Genomic DNA, 14,962 nt, shown 5'->3' on the forward strand with positions numbered 1-14,962 from the left:
GTTAATTTGTGAGAGATTTGATTCCTATGCTTGCTCACTCAGTGTCCTGAATATGAGAAACTACCCTGTTAAGAAAACTCCATTTAGATCAATAAATCATTGCCAAAACAAATAAATTTATGGCTGGATGTCGAGTCCTGCTGATGGGTATGGATGTGCAATATGTGATCTTCTAGTGACTGGGTTAATTGTTTTTTCAGACTGGTATTCCAAAAGCAGCAAAAGTTAACCAAAAGCAGACAATCCTAATTGAAGTAGGCACCACATCTGACCAGCACAGTTACTGAGACACAAGAATGCCAAAGAGGCTGAGGAGGAAATCTTAAATACTGAGTGCAGCCTGGACAGATTAAATTATTTTACTACCATCTGTGAGTATACGTGATTTTTAAAAGTAGCACGTGCTTTAAAGTTGCTCTATACTTAAGTACCACTATGGGGAGTAACGTGAATGGCTTTGACTTTACGACACCTCCTTCTGGACACTGGAAGGAAAGTGTCAGGTTGCCCTAGACCTTTATTCACAGAGAAGTTGAAATGTTGCTTTTGGCACCTCTCCTGAATTTGGCCACAATGTAATTTGCGGATATTTTCCTTCTGCGTGTTGGAGAGATACAGCCGGATGCTGGTACCAGAGAGAAATCCCTGTGGTTATCTTAAGTAGGACTTCTCCCTTTTTGCCCGTAAAATCTTGACAACAAATGAATCCTGCAAGGGCTGTGGGCTGATCCCTCATCACGTATCTGAGTGGGGAAAAAATATAATCAGTCATGAGCTGGAAATCAGCTCTCTTTCAGCAAGAATCTAATCTAAGCCAGATGCTCCTGTCTTTCCCAAATGCTACTGCGTTATTGCATTGGTTATCAGCTTCCACTGATGTGAATGGAGGGAATGACATTTGGTCTTTGGTGCAGTTTACTTGTCCAGCTCAGTCCTCCACAGGGTTTTGCTGTGGTAACAAATATCTTGCAGAATTATTAGCTTGTTGAAGCTGTGGATAGGAGGCTTAGCACAGGGAAACTGGGGTCCTAAATAGATAATGAAAGAGTGAAGGGTTTTCTGCTGAAGATTTCAGTAAGTGGTAAAACTGCTCAGAGAGGTGTGTAATTGAATGAAACTCACTAGCTCAGTTCATACCTTGTGCAAAGTATCTTTACTATTGTCATAACCATGGTGTTGCTCGACTATCTGTGAAGTGTTACAAAAGGTGCAAAATGCTCTGAGCAGGAGCTATCAGCTCAAATCATATTTTAGGAAGCTGGCATCTAAGCGTTCCCTGAAGGGTTTGGCTTTGTGTTACGGTGTAAACTGGAAGATCTTTGTTTTCTGGATCTAAGCTGTGTGACTCTTGTAGCAACAGCTGATGAGATTAGCTGTGATGCATGCACAGATCAAAACCAATGCTACAATTTAATCCGAGCTGCTGGCCCATCTGTCTGTAATCAGAGCGCTGTGAGTGGCTCTGACCCTAAAATGGTGACAAGTTGTTATTTAGTGTCCCTCAAAATGTCCCTATGGCAGTAGTTCATAGAAACCAAGCAGACACGGCTGCCATCTTTTAGTGCTTTAATGTGGAACAGTGGTGGAGTCATCCCTGTTGGTAGTGGTATGTGGTGCACAGGTCCTGCTTGACCCTCTGGTTTCTTTGGCTGGCCGGGGCCAGGGACACACGCTGACATCTGAGAGCTATTAAAGGAGACTTTGAGCCAGAACGAAGCAAACAAGCAAAAACTTGTAATCCTGTTGAAAAGCATTATTCTGGAAGAACTGCGTTTGGCAAAAGAAGGCTGAATCCTAATGCTCTTATCTATACCTGTGGACTCTGCACCTGGAGAGTAGTGGGTGGCTGTCGGACCTTCTGGAATAACAGCTCGTTCACAAGATCCAAGCTCTGCCTGTACCCCACCGTTGGTGCCCGTCGTTCTCCCCGTTTCGTGGCCCAGATCTGCGAGGAGGGGCTCGGGCGTCGCTCCCCCCCCGCTCCTTTGCAAGGTAAGTGTCCAACGCGACCGAGGGGACGGGGCGGAGCTGAGGCGCGGCCCCGCCGCCAGGTGCCCCTCAGCGGGAGGCGGGCGGCCCGCCCTCGGGCGCCCCTAATGGCTGCGGGCGGCACGGCCGCACCCCGGCAGCACCTCCTCCGCCCGGCAGCGAGGCGGGCGGGCAGCGCAGAGGGGCTCACCGCCTCCGCTGCCGCTCCGGAGCTCTCGCGGCGCAGCCGGGGTGTGCGGCAGCCTTAGTACCCTCAGCATCGCGGCCCGCCGCTTGCACCGTCGTTCCCCGGCAGCGGCCGGTTCGCGTCACTGGGGAGCCCCGCCGGCCATGGAGCTCTCCGTGCGGCTGCTGCTGGCCTCCTGCCTCTCCCTGGGGGCGGCCGGAGAGTTTGACAGAAGGTAAGGGCCGGCTGCGCGGGGGAGCTCCTGGTTGGGGTTGCCGCGGGCGGAAAGAGGGCACGGGCTGTGCTCCGGGAGGGCTTCGGCGGCCGCCGGGGTGCGAAATGGCTCCGGGGGGCTCCTTGGCCGCCCCCGGGACTGTATCCTCAGCCAGGCGAAGTTCCCCGGAGCCGGCGGCCGCAGCACGGTGCCGACGGGCTTGGGGGACGAGTAGGAGCACCGCATCGCCCTTCCCTGCCCGGGGCCGTGCCCGTGCTCGGCTCCGGGGAGTCAACGCCGTCACGGCTGTAGAAAGTTGGTCGCTGTTAGAAGGGCTGCGTTCTGTGAGGATTAAACGCGAAGCGCTTCACGTGCCGCGAAAATAAAATAAGTTTATTGACGCCTCGAGGCACTAGAAACAGAATACAGTGAACTGCAACTCAAGTTTTAACATGAAGCCAGGTGAGAGCGACCGCGAGGAGAGGAGAGCAGAGGAGAGCCCCTGCCCGGGGCCGGAGCGTCAGGTGGGGCGTGCGGCGCGGGCTCGTGCCGTGGCGGTGTGTGGTGCTGCGAGCTGCTCGCTGCCTTCCCGCCTGTCGCTGAGGCGCGCTGACAAGTCGCGGCAGCGCTTTGCCGTCGCCTAAGGCTGCGCTGCCTCTTTTCCTTCAGTTGTTATTTACGGTCACGCCAGCTCTCCCTTTGTGTATGTTTATCGTGTAACGCCAAGATCGTGTTTTGATTTTTTTTTATTTTTATTTTTTTTCTCCACTCCCTTCAAGTCTCGGTGAGAAAATCTGGTGACATATCGCAAAACAATCCAATGCTGAAACTCCCGATGGTGTTTTATTGCGTGCTATAGGTAATTTCACAAGTCTGAAGCAATTTAATAGGGACCTGTGAGTGGCAGCAGCGAGCACGTTGCGAAACGTGTCGGTTGTTTCAGGTTGTACAACGTTAACGCCAATTATCTTCTGCCTAAAGCTATGTCCGGCGTCTGAACAACATGTTGTATTCATAACAGAAATATCACAGGCTCAGGTCAAAGCCCTTTACCAAAAGGAGTGTGTTATTAGTTTTGTTGTTGTTAAGATGGAATGATTTTAGTTAGTTACTCCCAAAACGTTTCACCAACTGTCTTCGAACTGTCTCGTTCAGGTGGCCCAGACAAATAATCTCCTCAGCAGGACTGTGCCGGTTTGGAAGCAGAATTGACTGCTGCTGGGGCTGGGCCCGTTTGGCCTGGGGACAGTGCCAACGTGAGTATCATTGCTGCTGGGGCTTCTAGTCACTTGTAGGAGAGGCTTGTACGTGCACTTAGCCATCCTTCACACACAGTTGTATAGTGGATGGCCAAGGCTTTTGCACGTGTGAGTCCGACTTACTTAAAAGTATGTTGTCAGGTCAAAATCCAGCCTGTAATTAACAGTTCTATAAATTTTTTTCAATCAAGAAGAGTAAACTTTGTGTAAGGCAATGAGAATCTGTGAATTTCTGTTTTGTTTCCACTTCATTTCATTCCTAATAACCTGTCATAACACTGCAGTGTCATGTTACAAGCAGTGCAGGCCGGAATATAAATATCTGAGAAAGAGATATAAATAATTGACATTTCATTTTAAAAGCCAATAAATATATTCAATTTGATACTAAAGATCAAGCATTCTTATAGTAACCTCAAATTAAGGGTGTATATACCAGCCTGACAGCATCCTTTTATTGGGTCGCACGTGAAGAGAAAAATCTCTAAGATTATTTTCTTATAATATGCTAGAGTCCTACTCTAACATGCTATTTAGAACCCCTTATAATGGCAGGATAAACAAACAGATAAGTCTTCATCATTAAGGGCATCATCTAAAAGTACTCTATGGTAGCAGGTAGGGCAGTGTAGAAGTTCAGGTTGTTAGGAATCACAGACTTGATTCAGGGAGCACTGGCTCACGTGTTCACACACAGTTGACACATGAGTGATTTCTCCAAAGTTTTTGCAGGACTGAATCTATAAATAGTGCTCCTTGCTTTTTTTAAAATGAAGATGCAAATGACTAGGTTATTTTCTGCCAAGCCGCTTTTAAAGCAAAACAGGTGTTGAATACTGTTAGATGCATAGGCTACAGGACAGTGACACAGACAGGCAGCAGGCAGGAAGAAAGGCAAAAGATAGAAGTAGTGTTGGCGGTGCAACTGTACACTCTCAGCAAAGGTTTTGTTCAAATCTGTGAATGGCAGCACTGGCTTCTTCCATCCTAAGCATGTTAAAAGCTTGCAGTGTTTAATAGGTATATAAGATGACTGGTGAAAAAGCTATGCAAAGTGCGTTTGGAACATAACACGCCTGCTACTGTTATCAGATGAGAAGATCTCAGATTGGTATCTCTGAGCCTGTATCATGAATCATTTTGAGTATTAAGGCTGTAGCTGGTAACAGAAATAATCTTTTCCCTGGGATGAATGTTTATAGAGAAGGAAGAATAATGTGAAGTAGTCGATTGCATCTACTCCAGAAGTGATAGAATCTATGTCTATCTTTTGAACTTGTATTTGGAAACTGTTAAGCATTTAAATGTTTGAGGTTATGGACATTTAACTGACAAGTATCAATAATTTGCACTGAAATAAAAGAGGTCTCACTGTGGCTTTTCACTTAGACAAGTCTTCTCCTGTGTGATGGCCATAAATTTAAGCTTGCTGGAAGTCAGCTACAGATATACTTGTCCTTTAAATTCTCTCTTCCCAACTCTGAATTGGGGTTGCTGTTTTCAGAGTCTTGGGAGATAGCAACAGTGTGAAGTCATACTAGTAAAAAAGTCATAACTAAAAGTGGAAAAAAAAAGAAAGATACAAAAAATACTGTACAGAGGGTTTTTGTCATCTTTCTTACTCTGAGTTTTGTCAGTAAGATCATTTGTAGCAATTTGCCATCTTCTTCAGATACCAGAAATCTTCTTTACTTAATGCTAAATCTAAGTGGATTCTCTTCTCCATCTACCTTTTGAAATACATTATTCGCTCTTCCAGGGAGTGCAGGGATCAATTCTATATGATCATCTCCAGTGGTTGGGACCAGATTTTAAAAGGAATACGATTCTCACTTAAAGGTAGAAATATTGTTCCTTTTTTTTCTTTGCTTTTAAAGACTACTGAGAATTTAGAAAAGCCTCAAGTGTGTGGGTGAAGACCTTGCTTAAAACCTTAGCAGTTAATTCTAGTTCTGAAACAGGAGCCAAACTCTGAGAAAAGTAAAGCAAGGAAATCTGTTCCAGTTGTGGGTGGTGAAAATTCCGGTTGTATCACGGAGTGGGAGATTACACCAGACGAAAGTGAATCTTTCTAGTGCTGGCAGCCAAACAGAAAATCTGTAGTAAGCTCTCCACCTTGGGAATGTGGCATTCAACGTGAAGGATTAACCTCACACGGAAGGCAGCATTCCTGGCCTCAACTGCAGCCTTGAGCTTCTTACTGTATAAAAGGATATCTCTGCAAAGGTTCCAAAAATTCAAGTCTACTGTAGAGAAAGACAAGCCTCTTAATCCTGTCCCCAGAATGAGTGGCATAGATGTTAACTTCCCTTTACTAGATTTATGTTTTCTTTGCCATTTCTAGAATAAATTGTATTTATGTGATGAAAACAAGTATAGAATCAGACTTAAAACCATGTTGTGAGACCCTGTTTACTGTGGGTTCAAAAATGAAGTGGTACATATTCAGGCAACTGTGCTGAGCTTTTTATTAATGGACATCAACGGCTGTACTCAAGCCAAGTGGTTTGAATCATCTTTGCTATGCCTGCAAGTGCTACAGCACATTTGCACTCTCACCTGTTTACTCACTCATAACTTGCTGTGTATACACCAATAGCCTTTGAGTTTATCTTACTGAGAGCAAATGTGAGTGCCATGCTGGAGACAGAGAATAGCAAGAATACAGGCTCTGATACATGAGAGAGCTGCAACATACAGAGTTACCAGAAGGACTCCAGGCTGTGATAAACTACAGGCAAGTAGCTGCAAATGTACTCAGATATATTTCCTACTGAAGTTGTGCTAGCTGCTCCACCAAACACATGTGGGCCAGTCTCCTGCCCAAGCCTATTGAGGAAAGCACGTGGTAGCTTAAGACAGCTGTGTGGTTTAAGGTAATGTCAGCTTTAGAAGGGCAGGAGTGTGGCCCAGCAGACAAGTAGTAACTCATTAAGCCATAGTAATGCAGTGCCTGTGATTCATCATCCATGCATAAGGATGCACTTGGTAACAAATGACTGAATTTCAATGGCAAAGCTTTTTTGGTGAGAACAGATATGGACAGTATATTCATAATTGCTTTTGTGTTGCAAGGCAGCTGCATCTGTGGTACTGTGTTATCCTAACCCAGAACCCATTTAAAGTATACAGATGGATAGGGGAAAACCAAGCTGGGACATGTAGTATTGCATGCATCTTGCACAGACATACTTTACTCACATATCAGTTGAAAAAAAAAAACAAAACAACCTTCATACAGCTGTGAATATACACATATGTATTGGGCTCTGGAACCTGGTGACCCAATAGTGGCCTTTCAATATCTAAAGGAGAGCTACAGGAAAGAAGGGGACAGACTCTTTAGGTGGGTCTATGAGAGTAAGGAGAGGTGACTTCAAGCTTAAAGAGTGTAGATTTAGGCTGGATGTAAGGAAAAAGCCTTTCATAGTGAGGATGGTGAGTCGCTGGTACAGGTTGCCCAGAGATGCAGTTGATGCCCCATCCCTGGAGACTTTCATGATGAGACTGGATCAGGCTCTGGGCAACCTGATCTAGTTGTGGTGTCCCAGGTCATTGCAGGGGAGTTGGACTAGATAGACTTTAAAGATCTCTTCCAACTTAAGGTTTCTATGACTATGATTCTATGATATACATGAGAAGCAATGTGATGCTTTTTATTCTTCACAATGAAAGTGGAATTTCTTCTTCCAGCAAGCCATGCTAGGGGCTATTTTAAACTTATTTGTTCTTTATTTGTGGACACTTTTGCCACTGATCCACCTGGGTACCTTGAAAGACATCCTTAGAACTAGTCTACCTGCCTTGCTATAGCTAGCTTCCAAAAAGCTCTGTTGTTCTTTTAAAGGTATTAAAATGATTTCCAAATGTATGTGCTTGTCATGAACAAAATACACCTGCTTTGTACTTGGCTGCATGCCTGTTTGTAATTCATTTGTATGCTAGTTACATGTAGTCAAGCTACACTAAAGATGTGGGCTGCGTTTTGCTTCATAATTTCTCTTGCAATTTAACAGCCAAGAACTAAACCTGTTTTATTAAATAAGAGCTGGCAGAAAGAGATACCACTAATTTAATGTAGATTATAAAAATTGAGCAAGATTTCTTAAGAGAAGCAATAGCAAACTGCTTGAATTCTCATTCTAGGTTACGGTTTGGACAACTCCTTTGCTAGAGGCAATAGCAAGTGTGGTTTTGCTGCATTCCCATCTACAAAATACAAGTTTGAATCCACAGCTTCTGTAAACTGATGCTGGCCAACTGTCAGATCCTCTGTTGGCACGAGTCTGCATGGCTAGTGAAGCCAACAGGGCTAATTCTGAGAGTTTGTCTAGTGAACAGAAAGCTTTGTCCAAAATGTTTAATAAGAATAAGATTTCACTGAAAATGAATTGAACAAGCTTTGCTTTTGTTTGGTTATTTCAATTCTGAATTCTCCTTAAACATTAACAAAATTAATGAAGTCTATCTTGAGAAGGGACTGTGAAGATGAGTACACTCTTTTAGAGCATCTGTCTATTGCAGCTCAGTCTGGTTATCTCCTTGTGCTGAGATTTGACTGTTCTGCCTATGGAAGAAAATCAGAATAAGTCAGCAAAGGCTTACAGTAAATCCACAACAGTTAGCATTAAAAGCTTAGGGACAGAGCAGTCAAGAAGCTGAACAGTAATCCATTAGTAAAAGTAGAAGTCAATCAGTTTACACCTCATTTAAGCACTGCACCAAAAAAAGTCAATTGGAAGATGTCAGATGAGCGTTAAGATTTAGTCCAACCTAGTAAAATGCATGCTATTGCAGGAAGCTCTTAGGTGACCTGCAGTAAAGAGGGGGGGAGCTTGTGCAAGCTGAAATGGCAGATGCAGACATAACCAAATGCTTTGCTGGAAATTGTGCATGCTGCTGCCTTTTACAAGTGCTATGGAGAAACCCATACTGTATATGCTGCTGCTTCTGTCTCAATGTGTGTCTATGCTGTGTGATTTATTTACAAAGATGCATGCTGGTGGGCTGGGAAGAGGTGGTTGTGCTCTCATTGATGCCTGGATGATTTTGCGTAACCAACAGTAATGTTGATGGGAGTTCACCCACGTAAATCGTGTCATACATCAATGGGAGAAGAGGCTGTGTGTCTTAGGACTTCTGTTTGTTGCGCATCACGGTGCTTTAAGTGGAAATGGCAATTCTGTATAGTCAGAGATGCACGAATCTTTAGTGAAATAAAACCATAATTTTGTCAGTAATGACCCTTGGCAGCATTGGCTTCCACGAGGTTGGCCCCCTGGCAGAAACCTCATTAACATCAGCACGAGTTTTGTTACTAAATTTGTGGTTGTGGCAACACAATATATATTAATGCATTGTGTCAGCAATGTTTCATGAATATTCATGTGCAGTGGATCTTATAAAATGACCGATAATTTTGTGCATCTTTAGATGTCTATTTTGTGAAAAATACCAATACAGAATTGCGATATTTAGTTAATTTTGCCATGCAATTTAAAAAATAAATAAATGAGGTTTTGCTATTTTTATTCAGTTAGCGTTGTAGGGATTTCTTCATGTTAGAACCTTTATGGTTCTAAAGCAGTTGTAACTTTGCTATGTTAAAGATACAGTATCCTTTTCCACTCCTGCGTTGCATCTTTTCTGCATAGAATAAGAGTTCTGCAGTCCACTTTGTCCCCAGGAAATGTCACTAGCAGTATGTTCTGACCGTACTGTCAGTTTGAATATGGAGCTTCCTTCAAAGCCCAACAACAGCCCCAGCAACCTCCCTCCATTAAGAGTCTTGCTGGTTAAAACAGGTCTAAATCAATAGAAGTGACAGTCAAAGCGAACCCTTAAACACTGGTCATATATTACTTAAAATACAAAGAGCTACTGCTGTTAACTCCCCACCTTTTAAAACACGGTTATGTAGACTGACAAGGGGTGCATCTAATATTCATTTTTATTGGCAAATAAATCGTTTTAACGTGAACATGAAATGTCGATCTGTTTCCATCTTATTTAACTTTCGTATTATATTCAGTTTCATATCGTAGTAAGAGCTGAAAAGGTCTCTTAAGTGTTAACTCCAGTTTAGACGATCAAAATTTAAACACCATAAACATGACCAGTAAATGTGTATGCCAGTGTATGCATTGGTTGAAGACATTCAGATGCTTTAAAATGAGCGATGCTAGTTACTCTCAAATTAACATCCTGGTGCAAACCTTTTACGTTTATTTTATGTTATGCAGCATTAGCAATGCATACATGTATATTTAAATGAAAGGATACTGTCTCTTTAAGAAAAGCATTTGTGTTCTGTTGATGGAAACATGGGATCTAAACCATGAAACACGAGAGTTTGTACAACATTGTATGGCAAAGTAGCTCCTTGGTTGAATAAGAATAGCATCACATCATGATATTTAATTACTGTTATGTATCAGAATGTGTTTGTTAAATCTCCTAATGCGATGCAGATGTAAGGTGTTTCTATTTTTAAACGTGTGCCAGAACTTATTTTTTTATTTCAGAAAAGCTCTGACTGTTGAATGTGTGTAAGTCTCCAGGAATGTAACAAGTTGATAAAAGGCCCAGCCAAGTCCATCCTCCTTACAGGGGAGGGGGAAAAAAAAGCAAAAAGCTGGAATTTCTTTTTTCTTTTTATTTTTTGGATATTTGTTTTACAGCTTTCTACGTCTTAAGGCAGAGAATAGCCAGCCTAAGGTGCCAGCCCAAAGGTTAGCCCAACATATTTCTTGAAATAATTTTGGAAAGATTATGGCTTAGAGCTGTGGCCTCTAAGTCATTAATTGTACATTAACGCTATAATACGTGGCAAGAAGATCTAGATGTTCTTTTTTTTTTTTTTTTTTCCTTTTAAATACTTTTGAAGCATCTGATCTGGGGAGGATGGAGAGGGTGGGAGAGGGAAGGAAGCTTAACAAGGCTGTTTCATCCCAGTCACCCATCTGATAACGTGCATCTCATCTCCTACCCCACTGCACTTTTTCCTTTTTTCCTTTCTCTTCTTTCCTTTATTTTACTGTCAAGCCCCAAGTATTAGTTTTGCTTTTCTGTAAGTTGTTTATACTCCCAGCATCACATTTACAAGCTGCCAGGGAGGCCTGAATTTGCTTTCACAGTATAGAATTGTGCAGCAGGAGGCTGGTTTGGGATGGTTGAAGCACTTACTGCCCCCCTTTGCCTGCTTTGCACCTCCTCTACAGGTTGTCCTTTTCACAGCAGGGAAATGCAGCCCCTGGCCTACAGCAGTGCATAGCTTGGCATGTTAGAGCAAAATGAAGTCAGTGCTAGTTTAGATTAGTACTCAGGGCTGTAGACTTCTGCTTGAGAAGTGGTATGTCTTGTTTACTTTTCCTGGTGGTGGGAGCACCAGTCTTTAGAGAGGGAGTAAAGCCATCAGCTGTGCATTAAAGTTGGCTTTGTTACTGTGGTATAGAAGTTACTGCACTGAAGCCACTGGGTGTTATATTACTATAACTGAGTTAGTGGTAAGGCCCCATTTCTTTTCTGCTGCGACTTGTGACACTCCTGCTTGCCTGGAATTTGGTAGAAACACAGGAAGATCTGTGTAACAAACCTGTATTTGAGGTGATAAAGCACTGTTCTTTAAGGAATTGTCATGAGCCGGTTGAAAGACAAACATGAAAAACATGACAAGACAGTACTGTTCTTATGCATTGTGTTTGACCAAATTCCCACCATTTTTTAAACAGCTCTAAAGCACGTAGGTATTATAGGTATATATCTCAGTGTTAGCTAAGTGAGTTTGTAAGTGTTGTTCTGACCAGCAAGGCATTCATGAACTGCGGTCTGGATTTCCATATGCAGTTGAGAAACACATTTGAGTGCAATGTAGGCAAGCAGAGTTTGCTGTAAGGAATAGCCCCCACTGGCTGCAGTTTGTTGTGTTAATGTGCCATTACCACAATCATGTGTGCAAATTGAGTAACTGATCTATGATCTAGTTGGGTGTGTAAAACTAGGATCCACTTACCTAATGGAACTATATACTTTAGGCAGAAGCTCGTGTGCATTTTAACTTGTTAACATGAATGCTACAAATAAATGCCAAAAAAATCCCAAAGAGCAAACAGCGACTCAGCCATTATATATCACCATTGTATCTGATGTTATTATCAGTCTCTAGTTACAGAAGTTCGTGAAGAACTTCTATTATCTTTCAGCATAAGGAATGTTTTGCACATGAAATTATCTGAAAGTTAATACCTGGTGACCGTAATCAAGCTTATTAAACTCCACGGGGATGTATATTGTGACTGCTTGCGCACTTATCTGCGAAGTAATTTTATTTTTGCTGAAGTAATTCTGTAATGTGAGTTATGGTTATTGCATGGTTTTACCACCTACTGATAACTGTGGTAGGTTAAGCTTTGTGCATTCCTCTGTGTTTGTATGTGATGGAGCAAAGAAGAAAGATGTAACTTTGAAAGAGCTGCAGTGATTTGAGTTAAAAGTAGCTCATACTTTGGGGGAATATCTATATCTAAACAGCTGTGTTAGTGAGATATGCTTGTTTTACTGAACGTTTGAGACACAGACATTGCTGCCCGTACCTGTGAAAGAAGCAGGTGGAATTACAAAGACTAATGGGCTGAAGGAAAAGACGTACAGGACTTCAGATTGAGGTTATGGTTTGCTAGTGCCACAGGAAAGGGGGAGACACCTTCAGGTGAAGGAGAAAGCACACAAAAAAGCTTTCTTTCACCTAGATGCAAATCCTGTTTTTAAGTTGGCACTGTGGGAGCATAAATAGTGATCTTAGGATTGGAAGTCTTTTGTAGGTTCATCACTTTAAGAGTAAGAGTTTGTGGAGATGAATAGTACATAATAACCTATGGGCTGATGCATAAATTACTTCCTGTGTTTGGGCAAAATGAATGTTAAGAAACTGGGATTTGGGTTGGGGTCAGGATAAAAAAGGGGCTATGTGTTACTTGGAAAGAGACGTGCAAGGCAGATGGTCAACATGGATTATTTCAGATGCAGGTAATTCTTATACAATTTTGACTTCAGAGAGCTGAAAATAGAGGTTGGAGAACAGATTGAACACCTGTGGTCTGGTATTTTGAGGCAGATGTGAGCAGAGTGCTGCAGAAGGAGCAACTAAAGACTATGAGGGCAACTTCTATCAATGAAACACTCTTGTGGACATCACTCATAGAAAGAAGGTGTGTGGAGTCAGGAGTTAATATTATGGAACAAATTCAGCAGCAGAGCAAAGTGTTATAATGTTCAGGAATGTCCTCACATCATTACTGTCTTCTGATGGAAGACATAGCTTTAAGTGTTGGAAAAGCAGATGAGAATTAGGTAGGAAGAGAAGTTCAGGATTTTTCATTGCTGGTCTCTAATAAGGAAGAGGAGTTAGTAAGAGTCAAGTAGTGCAACTGTCTCATTAGGACTCCACCAAGCAGCACTTGGTAATGGAGTTAATAAGTTGTTAACATTCTAGGGAGCTGAGTGCACGGGGAAAATAAAGGTAGAAAAACAAATGACAGCAATGCCTCCCACCACCAACACTGTAGACCCATAATGAATTAATTGAATGTATGCTTCATTTATGTACTTAAGCAGCAATTAAAAAATCATAATTCAGAATGATTCAGTCATGCTCAGACGCACCAGCTGTTCCCGGTGTCTGAGAAGATGGGTGGCTTTGAGCATTTATGCAAGTGTAACACATGCTGAGGGCATATGCATTTCACTAGGAATTCTTTCTCCCACACTCGATAAAAAAAAACCACAAAAGCAACTCTAAACCCAATTCACTCACTCATGTTTCAGTTCTCTATTGTTTTTACAGGGTTTAATTTGTCCTGAATTTTACTTGAAGCTTAAAATGCAGTATTTATCGTCTTATTTTGGAAGAAAAGGTAGTTCTTGACGACTTTCAAAATAGGTACTCTGTTAGATTCCTGGCTAAATGAAAGACTGAAAAGATACTTCCTTGCCTCCCATTAAAGTCAATTGGAACTGAAACAAAGCAAGTCTTTGTGTCAGGCCCAAAAATAATTTAAAATGAAAAGATTGAATTGAGGTGGTCATGAAACCGGTGTTTATTTTTTGGTATCTCCTGAATGAACTGGGCAACAAAGTGAAGCGGAGAGTTTAGTTGTGGTTTATGGCCTAGATAAATAAACAATGGTTGACTAATGATGAAGATAGCTGTGCTAAGGATTTTTTTCAGTCCCAGCTCATGTGACTGTCCCGTGAGAATGCCAGTTTAAATGCTTTCAGAGAAGGCTACTTGGCGAGTGGCAAGCTTGTTTAAGCAAAGACAGGATGGGGCTTTGAACAACCTGGTGTAGTGGGAAGTATCCTTGTCTATAGCAGGGGGGTTGGAACTAGATGGTCTTGAAGTACTCTTCCAAACCAAACCATTCTGTGATTTCTATGATACAACTTTTTTTTCAAACAGTTTAAAGACTTATAAAGGAGCAATTTGTGAGGCATAAACCTGCCCACCCCTCTGGGCCTAGAGAGGCTGATAGAGGTGCGGTGCAAAAGGCAGTGTAGATGTAACCAGTGGAGCCCCAGCCAGCTGTACAGGCTTGGCTGAGTGTAGTTTATAGCCGAAGCTCTGAGTGCAATGGTTAGGTTTATGGGAAGTCATGTAAATAGCTTGGTGACAGTGACAGATTCCATGTAGGAAATGCTGTGTGAATTTTGGAGGTGTTGGTTGAGTTACATGCATTGCAAAGCTTGCTGCAAAATGCTTTTCCCTTTTATATGGAAATTCTTTTGCTGTAATATGGAACTAAAATTGAATAGAATGTTTTATTTAAGTTGTGTAACATTCAGGTAGCTATGGCTTACAAAATACATTCTAATAAAAGAAATTTCTTCAAGTACCCTGCTTGGCAGCAAAAGTTGGTTTCCAAATAGTTGTTTATGTGCAGAAAGCATTTTGTAATGTCTTTGGCTTTATGGATAATGCTTAGGCAATCGTTAGGAGTAGGGATTTTCAAGCTGTGGGCTGCTGAGGCACTGACATCTCCTTTAACTGAGACTTTTGAAAACAAAAGTTTTCAAAAAAGTCTTAGTTTTATCTTCAGAGTAAGAGATAGTCTAGATCAGGACTTATCCATTCGTGTGTCATACAGGACATCAAATATTGCAGATAATACTATGGGGCTAAGCTGGTTAATATATATTAGACTAGCTGATCTGTTGAGGATGCCACAGATCCCATCACCCATGTCTTCTGTCTGTAATTAGTTGTTCTGTGTAATTTGCTTTAGATGTTTTATTCATGCTAATGAAGAATTTTTTGCCTAGTACAATGTTCTACTTGGC

The 14,962-nt window shown here is 42.1% G+C and overlaps 1 protein-coding gene across 4 annotated transcripts in view; it reads left to right on the top strand.

Annotated features, from left to right (window-relative positions):
* Nucleotides 1-2,109: 2,109 nt before the first annotated feature.
* Nucleotides 2,110-14,962, top strand: part of NPNT (nephronectin) — a 42,719-nt gene continuing 29,866 nt past the window's right edge. For 2 of the 4 annotated variants that reach the window (XM_072334820.1, XM_072334821.1), the window contains exons 1-3: nt 2,110-2,390; nt 3,525-3,625; nt 10,309-10,359. In XM_072334820.1, coding sequence (XP_072190921.1) covers nt 2,320-2,390; nt 3,525-3,625; nt 10,309-10,359 — 223 coding nt within the window. In that variant the 5' untranslated portion in view covers nt 2,110-2,319. The remainder of the gene's footprint in view (nt 2,391-3,524; nt 3,626-10,308; nt 10,360-14,962) is intronic. The other 2 variants (XM_072334822.1, XM_072334823.1) reach the window with 1 other exon arrangement.

This window comes from Excalfactoria chinensis, chromosome 4 (genome assembly GCF_039878825.1).
Source record: "Excalfactoria chinensis isolate bCotChi1 chromosome 4, bCotChi1.hap2, whole genome shotgun sequence".
Classification (NCBI taxonomy): Eukaryota; Metazoa; Chordata; class Aves; order Galliformes; family Phasianidae; genus Excalfactoria; species Excalfactoria chinensis.